At 41.7% G+C, this 27,125-nt stretch overlaps 1 protein-coding gene across 5 annotated transcripts; it reads left to right on the top strand.

The window, feature by feature from the left end:
• The first annotated feature begins 505 nt into the window (after positions 1 to 505).
• Positions 506 to 27,125, top strand: hsd3b7 (hydroxy-delta-5-steroid dehydrogenase, 3 beta- and steroid delta-isomerase). Of its 5 annotated transcripts, XM_041236699.1 has the most exons (10): positions 506 to 723; positions 2,510 to 2,926; positions 8,192 to 8,337; positions 11,480 to 11,622; positions 14,478 to 14,664; positions 18,600 to 18,755; positions 20,341 to 20,449; positions 24,850 to 24,949; positions 25,500 to 25,662; positions 26,323 to 27,125. In XM_041236699.1, exons 5-10 carry the CDS (start codon positions 14,508 to 14,510, stop codon positions 26,739 to 26,741), a joined length of 1,104 nt encoding a protein of 367 aa, XP_041092633.1. In that variant the 5' UTR covers positions 506 to 723; positions 2,510 to 2,926; positions 8,192 to 8,337; positions 11,480 to 11,622; positions 14,478 to 14,507; the 3' UTR covers positions 26,742 to 27,125. The 5 variants fall into 5 exon arrangements, with proteins under 5 accessions (XP_041092633.1, XP_041092634.1, XP_041092637.1 ...); XM_041236700.1 differs by lacking the exon at positions 2,510 to 2,926; XM_041236703.1 differs by lacking the exon at positions 11,480 to 11,622.

Raw genomic sequence — 27,125 nt, 5'->3', positions numbered from 1 at the left:
GGCGCCCCAGTTCTACACCATTTCAAAACTTATTATTTATTAATTGCATTAAAAAACGTCTGTAAATGAACAAAGCGACTTAGAGACTAGGGGGACGTGCGATATATATATAGAGAGCAATAGCAAATATATGAGAAGGAAAAATTATATCAAGCTTTGAAAATTCTGAGAGTGACCCTGAGCAAGTCACTTCACCTCCTTGTGCTCCGTCCTTTGGACGAGACGCAAAACAAACGAGGTCCTATTGGAAGAGACTCTGCAGCAGCAGCAGCTGTAGAAGATGCAGAGTTCACCCTCCTAGCCTCTGGAAGACAATTTAAAAAAACAAGGCAAACCTGATTTATGTTCAATGCAAATCCAGGATTTTTTTTTTTTTTTTTTTTTTTTTTTTTTTTTTTTTTTAAATCTCGTTGTTATAGAAACTTGGCAATTAAATAAAGCAAATGGTGTGATGCAACACCCTAGTCTAACCTCCACCGAGAACAGTGCATTCGCCTTTCTGCATAAAACAGACTTCGCCATACTGGAGAGATGTGTAAATAGGCTGATCTCAGGACTTCATGACCAGAACAATGAGGAAAGGTTCACATAATTAAATTTCTTCAGCCTGGAAAAAAAAAAAAAACAGGGTTAGAGATTGATTGAACCCAAGACTTTAAATGGAGTGCAGGGAGAGGCGCGAAAGGGCATCGATGGAAGCCTGAGCAGAGTTTACAACGCAAGGTAAGAAGCACATTTTTAGAAAGAGAGTTAGTTAGCTAGCTAGTTAGTTAGTTATAAATGCGAGGAACAGCCTACCAGGTGAGGTAGGATCGAGCCAGTTTCTCTTAGGGGGGTGAGGGAGGGAGCAGTTCAGTCTCCGTGCCTCAAGCCTTCCCTGGACTGGAGGGAGCCCCCTTTCTCTGCAGGGGGGGAGGGAGGGAGCAGTTCAGTCTCTGTGCCTCAAGCCTGCCCTGGACTGGAGGGAGCCCCCTTTCTCTGAGGGGGGGAGGGGAGTTGTGTCCATACAAGAAGCCCAATGGCAACTATGACCTATTTTCTGTTGCTGCAATATGCAAATAGTGTTTGCTTTTGTTTCATTTAGATATGATATCCAGTAAATGCATTACACTATTTGTGGAATGTAGCCCATTAGAGATCATTTCTGAAAAACAATTTTCCGCGTACAAAAACAATACTTCAGGAAGAGCGCCTTAGCAGAATTGCTTGGTGCATGACATGCAGTTAGAGATTGTCCTGCATCTCACTAATGCACAGTTCACAGCCTGCCTCTGTAAAACGCTTCGTGATGGTGGTCCACTATGAAAGGCACTGTATAAAAAATAAAGATATTATTGTATTATTATCATTTCAAGGCTCAGTTGCTGTAGAACGTTGTCCACTGAAAAATAAAGCAGCGAAGGTAATGAACCAGCCCCCTTCTCAAAGCACAGTGAAGATAATGAACCAGCCCCTTTCTCAAAGCACAGTGAAGATAATGAACCAGCCCCCTTCTCAAAGCACAGTGAAGATAACGAACCAGCCCCCTTCTCAAAGCACAGTGAAGATAATGAACCAGCCCCCTTCTCAAAGCACAGTGAAGATAATGAACCAGCCCCCTTCTCAAAGCACAGTGAAGATAATGAACCAGCCCCCTTCTCAAAGCACAGTGAAGATAATGATAAGATAATGAACCAGCCCCCTTCTCAAAGCACAGTGAAGATAATGAACCAGCCCCCTTCTCAAAGCACAGTGAAGATAATGAACCAGCCCCCTTCTCAAAGCACAGTGAAGATAATGAACCAGCCCCCTTCTCAAAGCACAGTGAAGATAACGAACCAGCCCCCTTCTCAAAGCACAGTGAAGATAATGAACCAGCCCCCTTCTCAAAGCACAGTGAAGATAATGAACCAGCCCCCTTCTCAAAGCACAGTGAAGATAATGAACCAGCCCCCTTCTCAAAGCACAGTGAAGATAATGAACCAGCCCCCTTCTCAAAACACAGAGAAAATAATGACCCCACCCCCAGCCAGGAAACTCAGACAGCCTTTCAAATAGTCTGTGTGTATATATATATATATACACACAGTGGCTCTCAAAAGTATTCACCCCCTTGGACTTTTCTACGTTTTATTGTGTTACAACATGGAATCAAAATGGATTTAATTAGGAGTTTCTGCCACTGATCAACACAAAAAAAGTCCGTAATGTCAAAGTGAAAAATAAAATCTACAAATTGTTCTAAATTAATTACAAATACAAAACAGAAAATAATTGATTGCATAAATATTCACCCCCTTGAGTCAATATATATATATATATATATATAATATATATATATATATATATATAATATTATAGAATTATATATATACACACACACACACACACACACACACACACACACACACACATACATATTCTAAATCTGTCGTACCTTGTGCTGCTATTATTATTGTAGAAGCTGCTCGATGAGATTCTGGGATCAATAAGCTACTAACATTGCTTTTTTCTTTTGTCATCCTGTTAGATGCACGGTACCAACATGGACACAAATGATTTTTTATCATTGGTTTTAGCATTGATGACGTGTGTTGGCAGCCTGCCTCTGGGTCCGGATAAGAGTAACAGCACCGGGTATCCGAATTTTGCAGATGTTAATGCTTTTGAATGGATCTCTCCTACGTGCACGTTTGCCAGTAGTGTGCAAACGTCACCAGATTGCTCTTGCAATGTAAAGTGATTCGCCAACGTGTTTATTTAATCGGATTCAAGAGGCTGGTCGATGCATTGGGGCCCAGCTGACACGCGTGCCCTCCGGCCTCTTTTTAATTTGCACCCACGGTTTGTTACACTCGACTGGACGTGTTTTTTTCTGAGCGTGGCTTGTTAAAATTTGGCGAAACGCTCACACCCCAACACGGATCGCACGGGCTTGTTTCAAAAGGTATTGCCTTTTGATTTTATTTTTTTTTTTTGAGTTCTTGCAACATAGCAGAACTGGGACGATGGAAGCAGCTGCCGTCGTTTCCAGTCAAACTGGGAGAAATGTTTCCCGGAGATAGCTCGGCACACGCAGAGGCTGGACACCCTCACACGATTGTGTGGAAGAGAGTTAGCTTGCACTGTCTGTGAAACTTTCCGAAGTTTTGTAGTCCGGGGGAACAGAAGTCATTGCGGGTGCGGGTTGGGCTAACAGTGTCTGTCCAGAAATCTGACACGTCATTTAACATCTCCCTCTCAGAGACGGTTAACTCATCCTGCAAACTATAAATAGGGCTGCGAATTTGTCAGGGAAGTTTTGGAGTAAATCATGCATCAGTCACGGGTCAGTGCGTTCAAAATCACGGAGAAAAATGACAGGGAGAATAAAGTCACGGGGATAAAACATTCAAATAAAATAACACTTTAATAAATGCATATTGCGGCGTTGGTGCGTTCAGCAAAGAAGAGACAAATGCAATTTAAATGTGTTGCTTTTTTATTTGCTCTGCAACGGTGACTAACACGCACGCACGTACACAGACTCACTGAATTTATGAACTCTTAACATAACTTTAAAAAAAGTATTTAATCGAAGAGCTTAGTTTGATTCAGAATTTGTTTTTTCCTCCAAAAAGAACAGCAAGTACGGTGTTGGAGCTCGTTCAAAATATGTAATTAATTATTCGAATTAATGAACGATAAATGCGTTGGGTTTTTTTTTTTTTTTTTTTTAATGTTAATGGGAAACACTTTCCAAACAGATTACAGATTGAACGCAAATCACGCACGTCTGCAAAAATCGGGGGCACACGAGCAAAAACATACAGTCCTGTGGCTATATCTATATATATATCTATATATATATATCTATATCTATATATATATATACTAGAACAGTTTTTTTTTTTTTTTATTAACCCCCCCACCCCCACTTTGCTGAGTGGCAGCAGCGTTCTGCATTTCTATTGGAGACTCCTCTTGCGAGATAGATTGCAGTAGTAGGGTTGTAAACTGTCTGTAATGCTATGGCTGAATTACGATTAGATTAGTGAGAATTTACAACAGGGTGCGTGAACAATAATAAGGACCTTATTAGACGCTCAAAAAAAAAAAAAAAAAAAAAAAAAACCCCACCCCAGAAGAATTTGCCCGTGACTTGAAGGGTTTTGTTGTGGAAGACAGCAAAGGAAGAAGGTACGACGACAAGAAACGTTGCAAGCAGAATTGAAAAAGCATTTGTTGTTTACTAGTCGCTGTGCAAATGGTTTCGTTGTGTAATCTGGGTACATTTCAGATTAGCGGCAAATAATAATAATAATAATAACAAACTTATTTTCTCGATTAAATTCTTGACATGCTAGTTTGTGACATACTTTTAGATACACACGGAAGAATTCAATTCCGATTTTGTTTATTTTATTTTACAAAGTAAAACAAAAAAACAAAACAAAACAAAAAACATGATATCTGGTTAGACTGTGGGTTATTATTCGTGCATTTATTTATTTGGCAGCCTGCTTTATCCCAGGAGACTCACACAGGCGTTGCAGGGCAGCACAGGGTTACAATGCAAGCTTCGTATTGAAACACAGTGTAGTTTACAGTAAGGGCTGAATAACAACACTGCTAGACTACAATATGAACTAGGACGCAGCAAGGTAGGATCACAGCAAGTTATATCTACAGTGACAAAGGGCAAGGACAGCGCATCAGCTGAGGGTCCTGTGACGGGGCTCGGAGGTCAGGAGAGTCCAGCGCAGAGCAAGGAGGGGCGGGTCAAGGGATTGAGGAAAGCTCTTAGTTTAGACAACAGGAGATTAGTTGAAAGGGCACTGGCTGGATCAAGCGAACCCCAGTCTTTTCTGGATCACGTTATTGGCTGAAAAGCCTGTCAGTCAACGGAAGAAGCAGAAGCTGATTGGTTAATGACAGGTAAGTGTACAGTTGCAGTATAAAATTTGCCTGCCCCCCATGGAAATGTTATAATCTATAGAAATGTCTGAAACAAACACACTATAGGAAAATCTTTTGTAGCCAGAGTTTTGCTTTTGTGGATGAGGAAAAAGGTTAACAATAAATTGATGTCTACAATTATTTATTTCGGCATATTTATTTATTTTTTGCAAAACTCCAAACATGCAGATTCAAAAGTATTCTTACCCTGACCAAGAAAATGAAATTAATAGCTAGTTGAGGCGCCTTTAGCAATAATAATCTCTTTCAGTCGATTAGGATGAAACATAACATATCAAGGACCCCCATACTAAAACATAGCACAGTGTAACAAACCACACAGAGGCATGGTAAAGCATAGGGAAGCATTGTAAAGCACAGAGAGGTCTGGTAAAGCATAGGCAAGCATTGTAAAGCACAGAGAGGTCTGGTAAAGCATAGGGAAGCATTGTAAAGCACAGAGAGGTCTGGTAAAGCACAGGGAAGCATTGTAAAGCACAGAGAGGTCTGGTAAAGCATTGTAAAGCACAGAGAGGTAGCATAGGGAAGCATTGTAAAGCACAGAGAGGTCTGGTAAAGCAGGGAAGATTGTAAAGCACAGAGAGGTCTGGTAAAGCACAGGGAAGCATTGTAAAGCACAGAGAAAAGCATTGTAAAGCACAGAGAGGTCTGGTAAAGCATAGGGAAGCATTGTAAAGCACAGAGAGGTCTGGTAAAGCACAGGGAAGCATTGTAAAGGTTGAAGGTTTACATAGAGCGAAACAGTAGACCATTACATCATTAACTATGCAGTAGATGACATCACAAACACGTGAATAGATTTAAGTATGTGAGTGAGTGTTGTTACCATGGCAGCAAAAGGTTCTAAGTACATCTGCTGTTGTGAATCCCTTCTGAAAGACACACCCAGTGCTTTTGGTGTGTGTGTGTGTGTGTGTGTGTGTGTGTGTGTGTTTGTGTATATATATATATACATATATATATATATATATATATATTTTACTCTTTCACAGACACCTTTACGTTTTGACAGTGATACTGGGTGAGTCCCGGAAGGCAAACAGCAGATTAAAAGATTGCCTTCTGCTTTCTGCTTACAGATCTGAATTTGATCCCAGAAAAGCACTTTCAATAATTCATTCTTCTGCTGATAGGGCAGCTGTTCGTTGCTTGTTTATTTAACCATTTCAACTTGACATGGCAGCTTCGTGACCGATCTCACGCCAAGATAACCGCCAGCAAAAAAAGGTATGGCAAAGCATAAGGAAGCATTGTGTATGTGTGTATATGATATATATATATCATACACACACTGCAGAAGAGGCTCATAGGGTAAATCTACAGCCCCCGAGGGAAATACTATCGTTACACACAGGAGACTATAAATAAATAAATAAATAAATACACCTGCTTAGCTACGTGATTTAGAGCAGAGCGATTTGACAGGTCAGTCTGTACTTGAATCATTCTGATACAGACACTTCATGAATTTTGCCCACTTGTATGTACATCTTAGTTATTCCCAGAGTTACCACTAGGGGGCAGACAGCGCCCTCAAAAACAAGCAGGAATTTGAAAAGAAAATATTTGAAATCTGGACAAGTAAACAAAAAAAAGATTTTTGTGGGTGCGTGCTTTAGCTTGGCACAAAAACATTTAATTTTGGCATTTCCCTGGTTTGATATTTAATCCAAATAAAATATGATGTTGCATTGCTTAAATATTTGAAATGGCACCAAAAATGTGCCTCTCTGTGCTTTACAATGCTTCCCTGTGCTTTACCAGACCTCTCTGTGCTTTACAATGCTTCCCTATGCTTTACCAGACCTCTCTGTGCTTTACAATGCTTCCCTATGCTTTACCAGACCTCTCTGTGCTTTACAATGCTTCCCTATGCTTTACCAGACCTCTCTGTGCTTTACAATGCTTCCCTATGCTTTACCAGACCTCTCTGTGCTTTACAATGCTTCCCTATGCTTTACCAGACCTCTCTGTGCTTTACAATGCTTCCCTATGCTCTACCAGACCTATCTGTGCTTTACAATGCTTCCCTATGCTCTACCACACCTCTCTCTGTTTAATCACACCATGCTGTGGTTTTACAAAATGCAGACTGTAATTAATAGCTCAATTTAATTATATGTACTTGGAAAACTGTTTTGCGACTAACTGGAAAACACACACGCACGCACGCACACACACACGCCCTTGCTGTGCTGAAAGAACTTAAAATAAATAATGTTGTGAAAACCACATCTTGAAGTTGCGAAGGCTAACAGAGGAAATTGTTTTCGAAAAAACAAGTTTTGGTGGAGCGTTAGTACAGTGTGTTTAGAAAATGATTGCTTATTTACAATTGTCTTATTAAGTCCTCGGCTGGGTGTTTCAGTCTTGAATATTTTTGGTTGAGCTGAATGAAGAACGCAAAAGGGAATTTTACATTTTAAAAGGAACATGAGAACATGACACTATTATTATTATTATTATTATTATTATTATTATTATTATTATTATTAATGCACTGGGAAAGGCAGCAGCAGGACTGATAGGTGACTTAATCACACACCCGATATACGCTCCTTGCAAAAGGAGCCGGCTCTTTTATACAGTGGTATCGGCACAATGCTTTAGTGCGAGAGGTCCCGGGTTCGGGTCAGCCCTCTGCCTGTGTGTGCATTGCCTCGCCCTGTGTGAGGCACCTGCCTCGCAGGAACCAAGATGGCTACGTTTATTATTATTATTAGTTTACAGAGACTAGGGTGTGTGAACAATGCATTACAGGGTGGGTGTGAAACAATGCATTACCGCCCCGCTTTATCTTCGCGTCGTTTCAAGGTATCAAAATGTACTCTGCTTTAAAAGGCCAGTTTACTTCATGTAGGAGGTTAAACGTGTAACTGAGCGAGTCGCTTCACCTCCTTGTGCTCCGTCCTTCGGACGAGACGCAAAACAAACGAGGTCCTATTGGAAGAGACTCTGCAGCAGCAGCAGCACTTGTTGATGATGCAGAGTTCACCCTCCTAGTTTCTGCAAGTCGCTTTGGATAAGAGTCTGCACGATAAGCTGCTGAATTCCAAGTAACACAGATTTGTGAAACTGATATAGCGACCGCTGGCTGACACAGTTTAATAGAGAAATAATTGTAAAAGTGAGGGAAGGACAGTTTTTTTTTTTTTTTTTTTAAGTTAGTGAAGGGATTTCTTTACTCTCTGCTGATAAATACTTCTTAAAGACATGGTCCTAGTAACAAGTGTTTTGCTTTGGTTTTCTGCAGAAAAGGAAAACAAACACACCCCTCATCCAATTGCAGAGTGAGGGAGGGACAGAGGAAACGTTGTATGAAACCACAGTGAAATTCACAACTTTGACAGCAGATGATTCAGAACTTTGCAGGCAGCAGGAAATCCTAAAACCCTACAAGTAAGAACGGTTTCATTATGTTTTCTTGGCAGATTCACCTTACATGTGCTTTTAGCTGTATTAAATTTTTTTGTTTTATTGTTTTATTTATTTTTTCAGATGCAATTGGTTTAAAAATTTCCAATAAAATAGTATTGAGTACTAAATTATGATTGTGTAATAATTCAAAATGTTCAGTTAAGTACCTATTGTATAGAATTTAAATATTTACGTTTGCTTGCTTTACAATGCTTCCCTAGGCTTTACCAGACCTCTCTGTGCTTTACAATGCTTCCCTGTGCTTTACCAGACCTCTCTGTGCTTTACAATGCTTCCCTGTGCTTTACCAGACCTCTCTGTGCTTTACAATGCTTCCCTGTGCTTTACCATGCCTCTGTGTGGTTTGTTACACTGTGCTATGTTTTAGTATGGGGGTCCTTGATAAGAGAAGTTGATGTTCTGGGCAGATAAACAGCCGGCTTTTTTAACTGCCTTGTCGAAATGTTACCAGACTGCGGGTCCAGGGCTGGCGGTCTAGAAGAGGAAACTCTGACTTCCTCAGAGACTGGTTAGCAAGAGCAGAAGTTACAACACTAAGAGCTTTCTCCTCCTTTCTCATGAACCGGTATTGACAGTATTGCTGTTGGTAACCAGTCTACATCTGTGCCTAAAAGTGTAGCATCACCAAGAATTGTAGTGCTGAGACTTAATTTAAAATATATATATATATAAACATATTTTGTTTAACAACATGTAATCAAAGAAAGTCTACCGGAAGCCACAATAGTAGCACAGTATTTTCATGTTAGATTTCTGAAATGTCACATTTTCCCAGTCAGTTTTTTCAATGTGAAGTATCTGGGAAAACTACGACTGATAATCTCTGGTCGGAGTTGAAGAAGTCTTTGTTTGAAGAGGGTTAAGAGTTGCCTCAACCAGCTCAGAATTTGTAATGAACTGGAACAATTTTGCATTGAAAATAATCTAGAATCTTGCCAAAAGCTCACTGACAAAACATCCTAATAGTTTGAAGAGGGTTATTATTGCTAAAGTTGCCTCAACTAGCTATTAATATCATATTGTATTTAACATGTAATCAAAGAAAGTCTACCGGAAGCCATAACTCTATGAGCAGTCCACAGTATTTCAACAAGGGAACATTATGTCTAGATTCATTGAAATGTCACATTTTGCCAGTCAGTTCCCAGCAGCTTTCACTGGACTCTATGAAGCTGAGGGAGTTCATTCTATATAGAGGGGGTGCAATTCAATATGTTAACAAGGGAACATTATTCAGCAGCTTTCACTGGACTCTATGAAGCTGAGGGAGTTCATTCTATATAGAGGGGGTGCAATTCAATATGTTAACAAGGGAACATTATTCAGCAGCTTTCACTGGACTCTATGAAGCTGAGGGAGTTCATTCTATATAGAGGGGGTGCAATTCAATATGTTAACAAGGGAACATTATTCAGCAGCTTTCACTGGACTCTATGAAGCTGAGGGAGTTCATTCTATATAGAGGGGGTGCAATTCAATATGTTAACAAGGGAACATTATTCAGCAGCTTTCACTGGACTCTATGAAGCTGAGGGAGTTCATTCTATATAGAGGGGGTGCAATTCAATATGTTAACAAGGGAACATTATTCAGCAGCTTTCACTGGACTCTATGAAGCTGAGGGAGTTCATTCTATATAGAGGGGGTTCAATATGCAATTATTCAGCAGCTTTCATGTCTAACAAGGGGGGGTGCACATTATTCAGCAGCTTTCACTGGACTCTATGAAGCTGAGGGAGTTCATTCTATATAGAGGGGGTGCACATTCAGGATGTTAACAAGGGAACATTATTCAGCAGCTTTCACTGGACTCTATGAAGCTGATTTAGTTCATTCTACAGGTGTGAGGATGCAAAAAAAAAAAAAAAAAAAAAAAAAAAAAAAATCCTTTATTTTTGTTGAATAACAGTGCTTCGACCCAGTGGTGTAATCCTAAAACTGATGGTACCAGAACATCTCCGAAATATTGATTTTCTTAAACAAGAATTATTATACAAATTCATTTTTATTTGTCTACTAAATTTCTAGTAGTAGCACATATAATACGTTATTACAAGCGTTTGCTCAGTATCTTTGTCCTCTGTCTAGTCAGAAGGCTTCGCCTTTGTCCGTCTGTCTATCTGTGGCTTTGTTGGTGTCTGTCTCCTCTTTCGTCAGCATATTTTAAACTTGCAAATGCAGAAGTCCATTGTGCTCTTTTGAATTGCATCAAAAGGACTGACAAAATCAAATAGGTGTGTACCAAATCCTCCCCCAAAAAACTGGACATAAATGCCAGAAGACTTTTTAGAATCGCAATTACCTTGTTCTAAAATGCACAGATCGAAGTCAGGAATGGGTTATTTTTAGCAGGGGGGGTCATGGCAGTTCCTGTTTAATCAAATTTGCAAACCAGCACTTAAGCTTTGATTGCGTGCAATTCTGAAGGCTGTTTCTTATGGATTCCAAGTAATTGCGTGTTCTGGATAACAAGAATCTACTGCATGTGCGTTTTGATAAGAAATGTGTTTCACCTTAAAAAAAAAAAAATTAACAGGAATCCACAATTATCATCTCTGCAATTAATTGGAATTTTTTTTTATTATTATTATTATTATTTTGTCATTTTAGCTGATGCTTTTATCCAAAGCGACTTTGCAGAGACTAGGGGGGGTGAACTCTGCATCTTCTACAACCGCTGCTGCTGCAGAGTCTCTTCCAATAGGACCTTGTTTGTTTCGCGTCTCGTCCGAAGGACGGAGCACAAGGAGGAGACTTGCTCAGGGTCTCACACACACACACGCACACACACACTCACAATTGTTTTCACAGGTGCTCAATTTCTTGCCTGTTTTGGCTGATAATTTCTTGGTCGCTCTCCCAGTGTAAAGAGGAGATAGGGTTCAGGATTGGGGAATGCTCAAGAACATTGTAGCGTTGAGGGAGCCTATTTGGACAAATTTGTCAGGGGGGGTAGGGGGCATTTAAAAAAAAAAAACACAAACAAATTTCCTATGACACAATGACTTTTTGTTTTTTTGTTCAGGGTTTCCAATGAGTTTTAGTTTTGGAAACAGCTAATTTAAAAAAATATTTTATTTGCTTGTTTATTTTTGTGTTTTAGTTTACTTCTTTGTTCTGCGGGCTATGTTCAGCTCTGGGGAAGAGCTACGAAGAACAGACGCGAGCAGACAATAACAGCACAGCAACGTAGCCTCCACACAAACAAAACCACTGAGCTTGACTTTCCAGTGCTGTACTTTACTTGTGAGTAACGAGGGTTTACAATAAATGACTTCATTTAGAGAAACTCTAAATTCACCTGGGCTGCGATCTTTGTGGGGGGAAAATGAGTAAATCTGACCTGAGGTGGCTTTCAATAAATTAATCAATGCGGTGACAGCAAATGGAGGGGAGGTTTGATGATATTCTGTTTTCCGAAACTGAATTCTTGTCTTGTTCCCTTATAAAAGTTTCCCATTGTAAAGTACAGAGAGGTCTGGTAAAGCATAGGGAAGCATTGTAAAGCACAGAGAGGTCTGGTAAAGCATAGGGAAGCATTGTAAAGCGCAGAGAGGTCTGGTAAAGCATAGGGAAGCATTGTAAAGCGCAGAGAGGTCTGGTAAAGCATATTTAAAAAAAAAAAAAACACTTCTGATAAATTACAGTAACTCCAGGAAAAGCTCAGTGTGTGTATGTGAGTGCGAAATTACAAAGGTAAACTTTTACGCTGGTTTGATCTCTTGCACAAGCTCAGGCTGTGCAGCTGGGAGAGTGTGACCGTGGTCTCAAGGCCAGAGATTAAACAAGACTACAGTTCTTTAATGTTTACCTAGGCCTGTTTCATGACCTGTACCATTGCACCCTGCTCTCTAGAACTGATCTGTTGCTGTCGTGTCTTTGAACTTTTGTACCGTCGGTAATTTCCAATGGACATTATTTATTTATTTTACCTTCTTTAAACAATTAAAACCCCCAGGACCCAGTTGCTTTATTATTGTTATTATTATTATTATTATTGAATTGCACCCCTCTATATAGAATGAACTCCCTCAGCTTCATAGAGTCCAGTGAAAGCTGCTGAATAATGTTCCCTTGTTAACATATTGAATTGCACCCCCTCTATATAGAATGAACTCCCTCAGCTTCATAGAGTCCAGTGAAAGCTGCTGAATAATGTTCCCTTGTTAACATATTGAATTGCACCCCCTCTATATAGAATGAACTCCCTCAGCTTCATAGAGTCCAGTGAAAGCTGCTGAATAATGTTCCCTTGTTAACATATTGAATTACACACCAGCGCTTTGTGGTTTTCCAGATACTTCCAAGAAAAACTGACTGGAAAAATGAGACATTTCAAAATCTATCATGAAATAGTTCTGTTATCTGCTATTTCACAATAAATGTATTTTTAATTTGCTGTAAATACACAGTTTTTTTGTTTGTTTGTTTGTTTGTTTTGCTCAAAATATCCAACTTTCGAAAGTTTGTTATTTAAATCCTTGACTGTAATTGTGATGTCCTTTACCACGTAAAGAGGCAACGGTCTACTGTTGCTCTATTTAAAACCTTCAACCGTCGTGCTGTTATCTGTTTATACTTTCATACGTGAGAAAGTCTTACTCACCAGGTATGAAACTCACCCATTAGCTATCTCACCCTCACACGCTATTCTTAAGATTGTGTAATATAAAAACCAAATAATATTTGTACTGTAAAGTATTTTTCAAAATGACAGTCGCTGTGACAAGCAAAATAAACATAGTTGTATTGATAAAAAAAAATAGTTCTTTTTTTGTTATGGTTATATAAAAACAGTTTATTTTATTATTATTATTATTATTATTTATTATTATTATTGCTCTTGTTCTGTCCACTGACTGTGTGCCTAAATCAGGTGTTATTAACTCCGGTCCTCAAGGATCTGCAATCTTCCAGGTTTTTGTTCTAAACCAAATTGTTTTTTGTTTTTTTTTTTAATTAAAATCCACTGGTTTGGTAGTATGCATTGGGACATTGAAGTGTTTCATATGCAGTATTAAGCAGTGTACATTTTCAAACAAACTATATTAAGTGCTAGTTTGATTCAAAGCCTGGACTACTGTCCCCAAGGACCAAAGATTAGAGTCCCTGTCTTAAGAGACCTAACAGGACACCTGGAGAGTCTCACCCTTTTGGGGCTGTAAATCTCACTCTTACAGGAAAGCCAACCCTTGGCGCCTCGTTGTATTTTCCTGTATTTTTTTCTGTATTGTACATTTTGAATTTCTCTCTCAAAACTAAATAAAATAACACCTTGTACTTTAAAACCGCTATCTCGAAAAACATACTTGAAAGCATTCCAAGGTAAAGTCGAAGGCTTATCAGTTAGGATAAAAACACGTTTGTGAGAGTTTGTTTTGTGTGTGTGTGGGGTGAGTCTGCATCTTGCGGTTTAGCCTACATTTGCTGTACGTCTTCGCTTACCCACACACGGCCTTTTGCCTTTTCTCTTTTTTTTTTTTTTTTTTTTTTTGGGGGGGGGGGGTCGTTGTCTTGTCACTTGCGTGTGTGAAGCAGTTGTGTTGTGTTGTGTGAAGCCGTTGTGTTGTGTGAAGCCGTTGTGTCGCGCTGTGTTGTGTGAAGCCGTTGTGTTGTGTGAAGCCGTTGTGTCGCGTTGTGTTGTGTGAAGCCGTTGTGTTGCGTTGTGTTGTGTGAAGCCGTTGTGTTGCGTTGTGTTGTGTGAAGCCGTTGTGTCGTGTTGTGTTGTGTGAAGCCGTTGTGTTGTGTGAAGCCGTTGTGTCGCGTTGTGTTGTATGAAGCCGTTGTGTTGTGTGAAGCCGTTGTGTCGCGTTGTGTTGTGTGAAGCCGTTGCGTTGTGTTGTGTTGTGTGAAGCCGTTGTGTTGTGTGAAGCCGTGTGTTGTGTGTGTGAAGCCGTTGTGTTGTGTGAAGCCGTTGTGTCGCGTTGTGTTGTGTGAAGCCGTTGTGTTGCGTTGTGTTGTGTGAAGCCGTTGTGTTGTGTGAAGCCGTTGTGTCGCGCGCGCTCTCTCTCTCTCTCTCTCTCCAATTCAAATTCAAATTCTCGCGGCGTTCTGCGTTCTACCCTCTCCACCGCTCTCTCTCTCTCTCTCTCTCTCTCCAGGATCCGATCCGTTGATCCGCCGGGGAGACGATGTCAGCGAAGCCGGGTTTAGTGTATCTGGTGACGGGAGGATGCGGCTTCCTCGGGCAGCACATCCTTCGCATGCTGCTCGGGAAGGACGACAGCGTCGCCGAGATCCGGCTGTTCGACCTGACCGTTGACGACAGCCTCGCTAACCTCTCCACAGGTAATACAATTGTATTTTTATTTATTATTTTTGATTGTGTATTTTGATTATAAATGAGGAGTTGTATGTTTTTTTTTTTAATATATATATATAATTAATAATAAAACAAAACAATCTGGAAAATTACCAAACGTCAAATTAGTGACGCTAGTAAGAACGAGTAAGTTTAATGGTTTGCAGTTTAATCACTGCGATCATGCTCATTCAAATTAATTAAATATTATTAAATTTATCACGGTCAGACGAGAGTTTCGCCTTTTCGGGGGCAGCAGTGTCACAAAATTTATACAGAAACGGGTCTTTCAATTTATTATTTTTTTATTTTAAAGTAAAAATATGCACAGACCTCGTTTTGATATCCTTTTCAGTCACTGGTTGTATAATTGTGCCGTGTTACGTTATCAATATCTCTGTTTTATAACGTCAAATTACTATTATTATTATTATTATTATTATTATTATTAGTTTTGGCAGTGCAACTTTACTAACTATTGGACTTTGCACAAACTAGACGCTCCAGTCCAGGGCAGGGTTGAGGCAAGGAGACTGAACTGCTCCCCCTCCCTCCCTCACCCCCCTCAGAGAAAGGGGGCTCCCTCCAGTCCAGGGCAGGCTTGAGGCAAGGAGACTGAACTGCTCCCTCCCTCCCTTCCTCACCCCCCTTAGAGAAAGGGGGCTCCCTCCAGTCCAGGGCAGGGTTGAGGCAGGGAGACTGAACTGCTCCCTCCCTCCCTCACCCCCTCTAAGAGAAAGGGGGCTCCCTCCAGTCCAGGGCAGGGTTGAGGCAAGGAGACTGAACTGCTCCCTCCCTCCCTCCCTCACCCCCCTAAGAGAAAGGGGGCTCCCTCCAGTCCAGGGCAGGCTTGAGGCAAGGAGACTGAACTGCTCCCTCCCTCCCTTCCTCACCCCCCTAAGAGAAAGGGGGCTCCCTCCAGTCCAGGGCAGGGTTGAGGCAGGGAGACTGAACTGCTCCCTCCCCCTCAACCCCCTGAGAGAAAGGGGGCTCCCTCCAGTACAGGGCAGGCTTGAGGCACCCTCACCCCCTAAGAGAAAGGGTGCTCCCTCCAGTCCAGGGCAGGCTTGAGGCAAGGAGACTGAACTGCTCCCTCCCTCCCTCACCCCCCTCAGAGAAAGGGGGCTCCCTCCAGTCCAGGGCAGGCTTGAGGCAAGGAGACTGAACTGCTCCCTCCCTCCCTCCCTCACCCCCCTAAGAGAAAGGGGGCTCCCTCCAGTCCAGGGCAGGCTTGAGGCACAGAGACTGAACTGCTCCCTCCCTCCTTCCCTCACCCCCCTCAGAGAAAGGGGGCTCCCTCCAGTCCAGGGCAGGCTTGAGGCACAGAGACTGAACTGCTCCCTCCCTCCCTCACCCCCCTCAGAGAAAGGGGGCTCCCTCCAGTCCAGGGCAGGTTTGAGGCACAGAGACTGAACTGCTCCCTCCCTCCCTCACCCCCCTCAGAGAAAGGGGGCTCCCTCCAGTCCAGGGCAGGCTTGAGGCACAGAGACTGAACTGCTCCCTCCCTCCCCCCTTATTGATCCCAGAATCTCATCCAGCAGCTTCTTGAAGGATCCCAGGGTGTCGGCTTCAACAACATTACTGGGGAGTTGATTCCAGACCCTCACAATTCTCTTGTGTAAAAAAAGTGCCTCCCTTGGGTCGACATTGTCAATACCTTTTAGGATTTTGAATGCTTGAGTCAGATCGTCTTCTTTGTTCAAGACTGAATAGATTCAATTCTTCTGAGCCTGTCTGCATATGACATGCCTTTTAAACCCGGAGTAACTCTGGTCGCTCTTCTTTGCGCTCTTTCTGTATTTGGCACACTTGGTAGCTCCTTGTTTTGTTTTTTTTGTTTTTTTTTAAAGCAAATTAACAATAGAATCGCTGGATTTTCCTGCCACATGGGTCATTAAAGATCGCTTTAATTACTGTATTAGAACATTCAGCCCCTGAGTTAATTTTGATTCAGCCCCTGTTATTACATCCTGTTACATGCAAATAGGAAATATCGGCTTGTGTTTTAGCAACATGGTGCAATTGCGGTTTAAAATTGCAAATTTTAAAGTATAACGGTGCTTTCCTTAAAGGTGAGTTCCACGTGTACATTTCCCTTGTGGGTGTCATTGTCAAGTTTGTTTTTCAAGTTTCTAATATTAGTTATTAAAAGACCACATCATACCTGTACGTTTTTTTTTTTTTTTTTTTAATGACGATCGGCATTTTTGTCAATCTGAAAAATCCCCAAAGTTTTTGCAAGGGCTGGGAATCAGACTCCCGCTCCACAGCAGTGTGATCCATTCCCTGGTTTCGCTAGGAGTTTAATAATAAGATACAGCTGAGCTTGTTAGCTAGACACACTGGGGGCTGATCAAGCTGCTAGTAAAGCCTGGACTGGATCACACTGTGCAATGGGAGTCTTACTTCCAGCCCTAAAATCGCCTATAATTTTGAATTATAGCCTATAATAATTCATACCATATTGCAGTAAAACACAAACATCTACCAAGGCTATACACTGACAATGAAAATAATATTTTCAGTGAAAGCTACTGAATAATGTTCCCTTGTTAACATATTGAATTGCACCCCCTCTATATAGAATGAACTCCCTCAGCTTCATAGAGTCCAGTGAAAGCTGCTGAATAATGTTCCCTTGTTAACATATTGAATTGCACCCCCTCTATATAGAATGAACTCCCTCAGCTTCACAGGCTTTATACATTAACTTTATCTTGATCAAAAGCACTCATCAAAGAGCCAGCCTGTTATGTTGGGGTTATAATCGAGCAATGCAAACCAACAATATAACAGGAAGACAGGAAACACTGGACAGGTTCCTCCGACCTCATTGTGAACCGTCCCGTGTCCTTTTGCTGTGGTTCAACCCGTACGCAGTTTACAGTAACAAGGCAAAACCAAGTTGGTGGAGGCAGGCGGGGGTTTTGTAGTAAACCCAGTGATTCCACCCCCCCCACCCCCACCCCAGAATTACCAGAAAGGTGCTTTGTTTTGTGGTTTAGAAATAAGAGATGCTGATCAAGGAAATTACATTTCTTGTAACTTTTTTTTTTTAAAGGGGTTTTTTTTTTTTTTTTAGCAAAGCAGATCTTTCCAGATATTTGTCATGAACTTTCATTTGCTATGTAGGTCAAATATTGGTGCAGTCACAGCAAACATTTCTATTTTTATTTAAATTGATTAAAACAAAATACATTTAATTTGTGGTGTGTGTGCTGTGTCTTATGTAAAATGTTTCTCTCTCTCTCTCTTTCAAGTTTCTCTGTGTGTTGAATTTTTTGGTAGGCAGCTGAGAGAGATACACAGAGACAGACACAGATAGAGACACAAACAGAGAGATAGACACAGACAGAGAGAGACACAGATATAGAGATACAGAGACAGAGAGAGTCAAATCAAACCCTGACTTATCAGTCATTGTGGATGTTAACTGTGGGCTGCTCAGTTTTTCCCACAACTGAATCATTTTTGCAATCAGCATTTGAGACTTGTGGCCTATTTCATGCTCTGCTATCAGTTTAACAGGATATACTTATGTGGGGAGTGTGTGGAGAGGGTTACATAGATTATACTTTGAACTTTTGATTTTTCGGTGTTTTCCCCTCCGGCTTATCACACACAGAGAAACACGTTTATATATGATACTAATAATATCTTTATTTTTGTATAGCACCTTTCATAGTGGACCACCATCACAAAGCGCTTTACACAGGCTGTGAACTGCGCATTATATGCAGAGTCACTTACAATAGGACACTGATTTAACATCTCATCAACGCAGGACGGAGCACAAGGAGGTGATGTGACTCGCTCAGGGTCCCGCACAGCGAGTCAGTCAGAGGCAGTGGTGGGATTTATTTATTTCTTTATTTTTTTCACTCTTCCTGGTAACCCAGTTTCCTTCATGCTGTGCTTTCAGAGAAGGTAACTGTCAAGCTGATACAGGGAGACATCACAGACCTGCTCACTGTGCTGAAGGTGACAGAAGGTGTAGATGTGGTCATTCACTCAGCCAGCCTGGTGGACGTTTGGCACAAAGTTCCAGAGAGCAAGATCAGGGCTGTCAACATACAGGGTGAGTCTGGGACAGGACGGGACGGGAGGGGATGGGGGGAACTACAACTGCATAGCAGCGTGATCCATTCCTGCTTTCACTAGGAGTTCAATAATAAGACACACCTGAGCTTGTTACCTAGACACACTGTGGGCTGATCAAGCTGGTAGTAAAACCTGGAATGGATCACACTGCTGTGCAATAGGAGTCTGATTCCCGTCCCAGCAATAATAATAATAATGCTGGTTATCATCACAGGGCTGGGAATCAGACTCCCGTTGCACAGCAGTGTGATCCAGTCCCTGGTTTCACTGGGGTTAAAGTTACAGGGGTTAAAATAAATTGAACATTTTTGTGTTTAAAACACTAAGGGGATGATAGTCAACCTGTTATTATTATTATTATTATTATTATTATTATTTAGTCATTTAGCAGAGGCTTTTATCCAAAGCGACTTCCAGAGACTAGGGAGGGTGAACTCTGCATCATCAACAACCGCTGCTGCTGCAGAGTCTCTTCCAATAGGACCTCGTTTGATTTGCGTCTCGTCCGAAGGATGGAGCACAAGGAGGTGACTTGCTCAGGGTCTCTCACACACACAGAGTGAGTCAGTGACTGCTGCAGAGTCACTTCCAATAGGATCTCATTTGTTTGACGTCTCATCCGGAGGACGAAGCACAAAGAGGTTCATTGACTTGCTCAGGGTCTCTCTCACACACACACACACACACACACACACACACACACACAGTGAGTCAGTGGCTGCTGCAGAGTCATTTCCAATATCACCTTTGTTTTTTACTTAATAATGCTAGCTAAATACTAGTCTTGATTTTTTACAGTGCTTTTCGAATGACTCATTTTAACCTGATACTTGGGTTTCTAGTTTGATTTTTCTTTCATGCCTTTTATAAATTAATATTGCAAGTATTTGTTGTTTTCCAAGTGGGAGTTCTGGAAAATAAAGAATAAAGGAACTTGGCAACAAATGACCCGAGTGGAAAAAATTGCAACTGACCCGTTGCCTTGGAAGAAGGAATATATTCCGTGCTAGAGAAGCACGCAACGATTTACTGAATTATCGAGATGGATCTCTCCGCAGAAATCAGGTGCTGACCAGCAGACGAGAGGGTCGCTGGTGTGGATCGGGGGCTGGTTTGCAGTTCAGAGTGAAGAAACAGCTGCTTGGGTTTGTGTGAATCGCTGTTCTCCGCAGTCATCTCAAACCCAGTCCAATAGATGCCAGCGACCCTCGCCTGATTGTCAACGCCTGATTCCTGTAAAGAAAATAGCTTTATAACCAGGTTCAAATCCCGACTCAGCCACTGACTCCCTCTGTGTGTGTGTGTGCGAGACCCTGAGCAAATCACTTCACCTCCTTGTGCTCCGTCCTTCAGATGAGACGCAAAACAAACGAGGTCCTATTGGAAGTGACTCTGCAGTAGCAGCAGCAGCAGCAGCAGCAGTTGTTGATGATGCAGAGTTCACCCCCTGAAGGGGTGTCTCTGCTTCAACAACTCTGTCCAGCAGGAAATAAAAAAAAAAAAACAGTTTAACCCAAAAAAAAAAACTTAACCCAGTCCCCCTCCCCCATTTGTATTCCCAGGAACATGTCATGTGATCCAGGCCTGTCAAGAACATGGCATACAGTATCTTATCTATACCAGCAGCATGGAGGTGGTAGGCCCAAACGTCAACGGAGAGCCATTCTATAGGTAAGACCCTTTTACCATCTCCCTCAAACAAACGCTGCTGTGGTATCTCGTTGTAAAAGCAAAGATAAGATATTGAACCAGCCCCCACCCTCCTTCTCAAACTGCTTTGCTATCCCCCCTGGTAAAAGCAGAGCACAGTGTAGTAAAGCACAGTGAAGATAATGAACCAGCCCCTTTCTCAAAGCACAGTGAAGATAATGAACCAGCCCCCTTCTCAAAGCACAGTGAAGATAACGAACCAGCCCCCTTCTCAAAGCACAGTGAAGATAATGAACCAGCCCCCTTCTCAAAGCACAGTGAAGATAATGAACCAGCCCCCTTCTCAAAGCACAGTGAAGATAATGAACCAGCCCCCTTCTCAAAGCACAGTGAAGATAACGAACCAGCCCCCTTCTCAAAGCACAGTGAAGATAATGAACCAGCCCCCTTCTCAAAGCACAGTGAAGATAATGAACCAGCCCCCTTCTCAAAGCACAGTGAAGATAACGAACCAGCCCCCTTCTCAAAGCACAGAGAAGATAATGAACCAGCCCCCTTCTCAAAGCACAGAGAAGATAATGAACCAGCCCCCTTCTCAAAGCACAGTGAAGATAATGAACCAGCCCCCTTCTCAAAGCACAGTGAAGATAATGAACCAGCCCCCTTCTCAAAGCACAGTGAAGATAATGAATCAGCCCCCTTCTCAAAGCACAGTGAAGATAATGAACCAGCCCCCTTCTCAAAGCACAGTGAAGATAACGAACCAGCCCCCTTCTCAAACTGCTAAAAGCACAACACAGCGTAGTAAAGTACGATTTCGGTAAAAAATTCAAAGAAAGAGGGAAGCTAGTAGGATGGTCCATTTTATACAAAAAGGCACCACAAATGGGTTTGTTTTTTTTAAACGCTGGCATTGGGTGTGGTGTTCATTGCACAGAGTGACGTATGTATGCTGGAATTCTGGCAAATACTGCAATCTGATGTTCTTTTAATAACATAAGAACTGTTCTTGTAAAACACTGCCTTTTCAAAGAATGCTGGGGTTTTGTTGTTTTGAGGTTTACCGGGTTTGTTTTCTCTTCAGCTCTTGTTAGGTGTTAGCATAGGGAAGCATTGTAAAGCACAGAGAGGTCTGGTAAAGCATAAAGAAGCATTGTAAAGCACAGAGAGGTCTGGTAAAGCACAGGGAAGCATTGTAAAGCACAGAGAGGTCTGGTAAAGCACAGGGAAGCGTTGTAAAGCACAGAGAGGTCTGGTAAAGCATAAAGAAGCATTGTAAAGCACAGAGGGTTGTGGTAAAGCATATAAAATAAAACATTGCAAACCATGGTTAGTGTAACTGGGGGAAGGGGGGGACGACTTCAAAATGACCGTGGTAAACTTTTATAAGGACGACACTATTTAAACTAAATTAATTTTTCTCTGCAAAGATATATATTAAAATGCTTCAAGTTCGCAAAGCAGACCTTGCTTTTCCCTCTGGCATTTTTGGCTCCTGCACCAAATGCCATTTAAATACATGTTGACAACCAGCAGTGGTACAGTAAGTTGAGAGAACCACCCTTCCTAACAGTAAGTGGATGTCCCATTTGAGATTTTACGGGAATAACAAACAAATATTTCTCCTGAAATAATGGCGTTTCCCGGTCCTGTCCAGAAGCGGTCAGTCGAGCAGCCTTGGTTGTGAGATTTCCTTTGTATTAAAATGTACGCAAGTGGCTTTGGCTATTAATCACAGTCATTAAGCTGTGCAGAGTACACGGGTGCACGCACCCAACTCATTACAAGCGCATTGCTAGATAAATCATTTCCACCAAATCATATTGAATACACGTTGCTTGGTTCCGCAGTGAGAGATGTGCACATGTTGACAAACACGTATTTCATTGAATCATAAGGAAAAACAGCAATGAGTGACCTGGATGATCCAAGGTTGAGAAATTCCCTCCCAGAAAATGTGGAAATGAGAGAATTCCTGAGCTCGTCCGGTTCCACTTAATTTTTTTTCTATTTGTTAGTTTTGTTGTTAAGTATCTGGGAAAACTACAAAGCGGTGTGTAATTCAGTATGTTAACAAGGGAATATTATTCAGCAGCTTTCATTCGACACTATGAATAGGGCTCTGTGAAAATCGCGGAAATGTTCTTTAAAATCCACATCAGTGTCACAGGGTAAAGTATCGCATTTCGCGGAATGTGCATGGAACTATTTTATAAATTATGTGTATGGATTATTATTCTTTTTTAAAACATCAGATATATAGATAAATGGACTGACATCATCAAAATCAACACCAAAGTTATTCAAGCACTTTACAGTAGCTTGTGAAACAGTGTTGTAGTGAACAGCTTGAAGGTAAAGTGTCTGCAAGGAGAGCTTTCAGTTCTAGAATGTCAGAAGAGCTTACATCCATCACTGTGTAAACTGCTGGTTGCTGCTTTAAGTGATCTGACACATTTGTCGCCTTTAGAGACATCCATGTTCTTGTTTTCTTTGCAGTATTTTAATTTCATATAGATTTCGTATAGTCACTGCAGGACGAATGTTACACGCAGGCACACAACAGAGCTGTACAGTTCCTTTTAAGTTTTTTTTTTTTTTTTTTGTATGAAATACAAATAATAGTTTATTTCTTACGAGTGTTGGGCTAATTTTAACGATTTCCGCGCAGCTCTATTGCCTTATTTCTGAAACAACAGCGGTGGGTTATATGTTGTGCTGGAACAAAAGCTAGGGTCGGCTCTTTCATACAGCGGTACTGGTGCTATGCTTTAGTGCGAGAGGTCCCGGGTTCGCACCCGCCCTCCACCTGTGTGTGGACTGCCTTGCCCTGTGTGATGCGCCTGCCTGCGTTAACCGAGATTGCCTCAATATAGTTCCAGGACACACATCTCATGTACACAAGGTCCGATTCTACCTCAATCCCTTGTCCCCACGTCATCCGGCCTCCGGTAGATAAACATATTCCCACAAGAGCAGCTGGGCCTAGCACACTATGTTTAGGGTTGGCTGATTCTTCCTGCCCAGCTGAATCGACAGGAAAAGGGATAGGTTTTTAGCAGTTGAATTTTGCACGCTTGCTTCCATGACCTATAGGAGTAAGGAACATGGGCTATTGTTGGTCCTTAATAAGCTGTTGTGACTCAGCAGGTGACTGTTCCCTCCCTCCCTTAGAGTTGGTGAAATATCGGAATTTCAATGAATGGCCTGTTTTGTCTGTTTTGTTCATTCTACTGTACGGTGACTGGCACTTGATTAGGGTGGAAACAGGCGTTTTATTTTCGTTTGGTATCAATGCTTTTTTTATTTCAGTTTTACTGATGCAATCTGTTTCTTGTTACAGTGTCACGCTGTGCAAAGTATCAGGTTGGAAAAGGAGAAAGAAAGAAAGCAAGCAAGCAAGCGCTGGGCTGCAGTGTGGAAGGCAGTGGGTTTGAGGAGCTCAGTGGTTAGATAAAGAAAGCGCTGGGCTGCAGTGTGGAAGGCAGTGGGTTTGAGGAGCTCAGTGGTTAGATAAAGAAAGCACCGGGCTGCAGTGTGGAAGGCAGTGGGTTTGAGGAGCTCAGTGGTTAGATAAAGAAAGTGCCGGGCTGTAGCAGTTTTTATTACCATGAATGATTAATGTATGACCTCCTGGAACACACTCCTGGAAAGTATGAAACTGTTCTTCCAAATGTTTTAATAAAGACAGATGAATGGAAAAACAGAAACATCAATCTATTTTAGAATTTTTCTCTGGGTATGTAAAAATAAAGGAATGGTAAATGGAATGGTTTCTTTTAAATACGAAAACAAGTCATGATAATTCTGTTTCTCTGAATTGATGCACATGCTATTATCCAGTGGTTTATAACATGGCAATAAATCATTCGCCTTTGAGAACAGAATGGGTTACATATTAAAGTATATAGTTCTCAAATACAATTCACATTTCTATAGCACCTTCCGTCACTAGTTTAGGCAAAAAACTACATCTAATAACATTGAAATTTAAACAAAGAACAGATCTTCTAACAGGACTATTATTTTCTCTGTATCAGAGAGTAAAGGGTTATTCTATGGTCTGATTGGCCAATTTGGGGGAGAACGCACCCCTCGTTTGCTTGCAGTGGGGGCAGTGTAACAGCAAGTGCACGTCTGTCTCGACCTCTCCCAGATCACTGCTATCCAGGATTGTGCCGGCAAGTTTCAATGGCCAGGCTGCAGTCACTGAGTTTGTTCTTGATCAGGATCTGCCTTTTTGTTTTGTATTTTTGACCCTGACAACAAACTTTTCTTTTAGGGACAGATCTCATTCTAGTTTTATTATGTGATTTAATTTAATCTCTTTCTCTCTCTCTCTCTCTCTGTGTTTGTTTCTCTCTGTCTGTCTGTATCTCTCTCTCTCCCCTTCTCTCCTCTCTTTCTTTCTGTCTCTCCAGAGGGAATGAGGATACAGAATACAACATTTTCCACAATATGCCATATCCCAAAAGCAAGGCCCAAGCTGAGAGACTAGTCATCGAGGCCAATGGGAAAAAGGTAAGAGCCATCAACATTGTCTTTCTGTTATATTGTTGGTTTGCATTGCTCGATTATAACCCAGAGATAACAGGCTGGATCTGAGTGCTTTTGATCAAGGTAAAGTTTTTTACCTTTTACCTTTTACCCTGTGAAGCTGAGTGAGTACATTCTATATAGAGGGGGTGCAATTCAATATGTTAACAAGGGAACATTATTCAGCAGCTTTCACTGGACTCTATGAAGCTGAGGGAGTTCATTCTATATAGAGGGGGTGCAATTCAATATGTTAACAAGGGAACATTATTCAGCAGCTTTCACTGGACTCTATGAAGCTGAGGGAGTTCATTCTATATAGAGGGGGTGCAATTCAATATGTTAACAAGGGAACATTATTCAGCAGCTTTCATTGGACTCTATGATGCTGAGGGAGTTCATTCTGTAGGATGATGATGCAAAACTTTTGCCAGTAGCTGTGTGTAGTCATTGTGGGAATGTAGCTGCAGATAATCGGGCTCCTAATATATTTTACAGGGACTGTTTGTCACCATAATTCTTTCTTTTCCTTCAGGTGAAAGGAGGGAAGACTCTGTATACCTGTGCGCTCAGACCCACAGGTATCTATGGAGAGAAACATGAATTGATGAGGCAGTTCTATAACATGGGAATGCGGACTGGAGGCTGGATGCTGAGAGCCATTCCTGTGAATATTGAGCATGGTCGCGTTTACGCAGGTAAACCCCCTTTCACACACAGGCAATAAAAAGGTGCATTATAAATATCATATGGGAGATACTGAAATTGAAGGAGGAATCTGTGAAAAAAGACCTAGGAGTTTTTGTTGACTCAGAAATGTCTTCATCTAGACAATGTGGGGAAGCTATAAAAAAGACCAACTTATACATTGTAAAAAGCGTTGAATTAAAATCAAGGGAAGTAATGTTAAAACTGTACAATGCATTAGTAAGACCTCATCTAGAATATTGTACTCTGGGTTTAAAAGGCATGTCATATGCAGACAGGTTCAAAAGAATTGAATCTATTCAGTCTTGAAGAAAGAAGACGATCTGATTCAAGCATTCAAAATCCTAAAAGGTATTGACAATGTTGACCCAAGGGACTGAAAAAAAAGAAACAAGGAACAGGGGTCACAAATGGAGATTAGATAAAGGGGCATTCAGAACAGAAAATAGGAGGCACTTTTTTACACAGAGAATCGTGAGGGTCTGGAACCAACTCCCCAGTAATGTTGTTGAAGCTGACACCCTGGGATCCTTCAAGAAGCTGCTGGATGAGATTCTGGGATCAATAAGCTGCTGACAACCAAACGAGCAAGATGGGGCCTCCTCTCCTTCGGGAGCTTCCGTTCCTAACCTTCCCGTTTTCTCTTCTAGGAAACGTAGCCTGGATGCATGTGCTTGCTGCCCGTATGATCCGCGAAAAGCCGGACGTCGTGGGAGGGCAGGTGTACTTCTGCTACGACGACTCTCCTTACAAGAGCTACGAAGATTTCAACATGGAGTTCCTGTCTAGGTTTGGGTTCAGAGAAGTGCGCATCCCCTACTTCGTCCTGACCGTTATGGCCATGGTGAACGACTTCCTCCGCACTCTCCTGAAACCGCTGTTCAACTACACGCCACTCATGAACCGCTACACCCTCACCGTGGCCTCCACCACCTTCACGGTAAAGACCGACAAAGCAGAGAGAGACTTCGGTTACCGGCCTCTGTATTCCTGGCAGCAGTGTCTGGACAACACCATTACCTGGATTTCTACCTTTGCAGAGGGGGTAGATGCACAGAAGGAGAAGTAGCATGATGTTTTCTTGGGGGGTGGGGGGTGGTGGAATACGAAAAGTGTCACCCAGTCCAGGTTTTACTACCAGCTTGATCAGCCCACAGTGTATCTAGGGAACAAGCTCAGGTGTGTCTTATTATTAAACTAATTGGTGAATGGATCATACTGCTCTGCAACGGTCTTAAAAGACAGACGGACAGAAAAGACAATATTGCAGTTCCTGATCTAATCACAGATGTTGTGCCCATTTTGTTTTATTGCATGATTACTCACTTGACAAAGTTTTTTTGATTTGTGATAAGCGGACCCCCTGAAGCTGTGGATAAAGTTTTGCATCATCACCCTACAGAATTAACTCATTTTGCTTCATAAAGTCCAGTGAAAGCTGCTGAATAATGTT

Source organism: Polyodon spathula, chromosome 42 (genome assembly GCF_017654505.1).
Source record: "Polyodon spathula isolate WHYD16114869_AA chromosome 42, ASM1765450v1, whole genome shotgun sequence".
Classification (NCBI taxonomy): domain Eukaryota; kingdom Metazoa; phylum Chordata; class Actinopteri; order Acipenseriformes; family Polyodontidae; genus Polyodon; species Polyodon spathula.
Note: the sequence above shows the minus strand (reverse complement) of the source record. Positions and strands in the feature narration are given on the sequence as shown.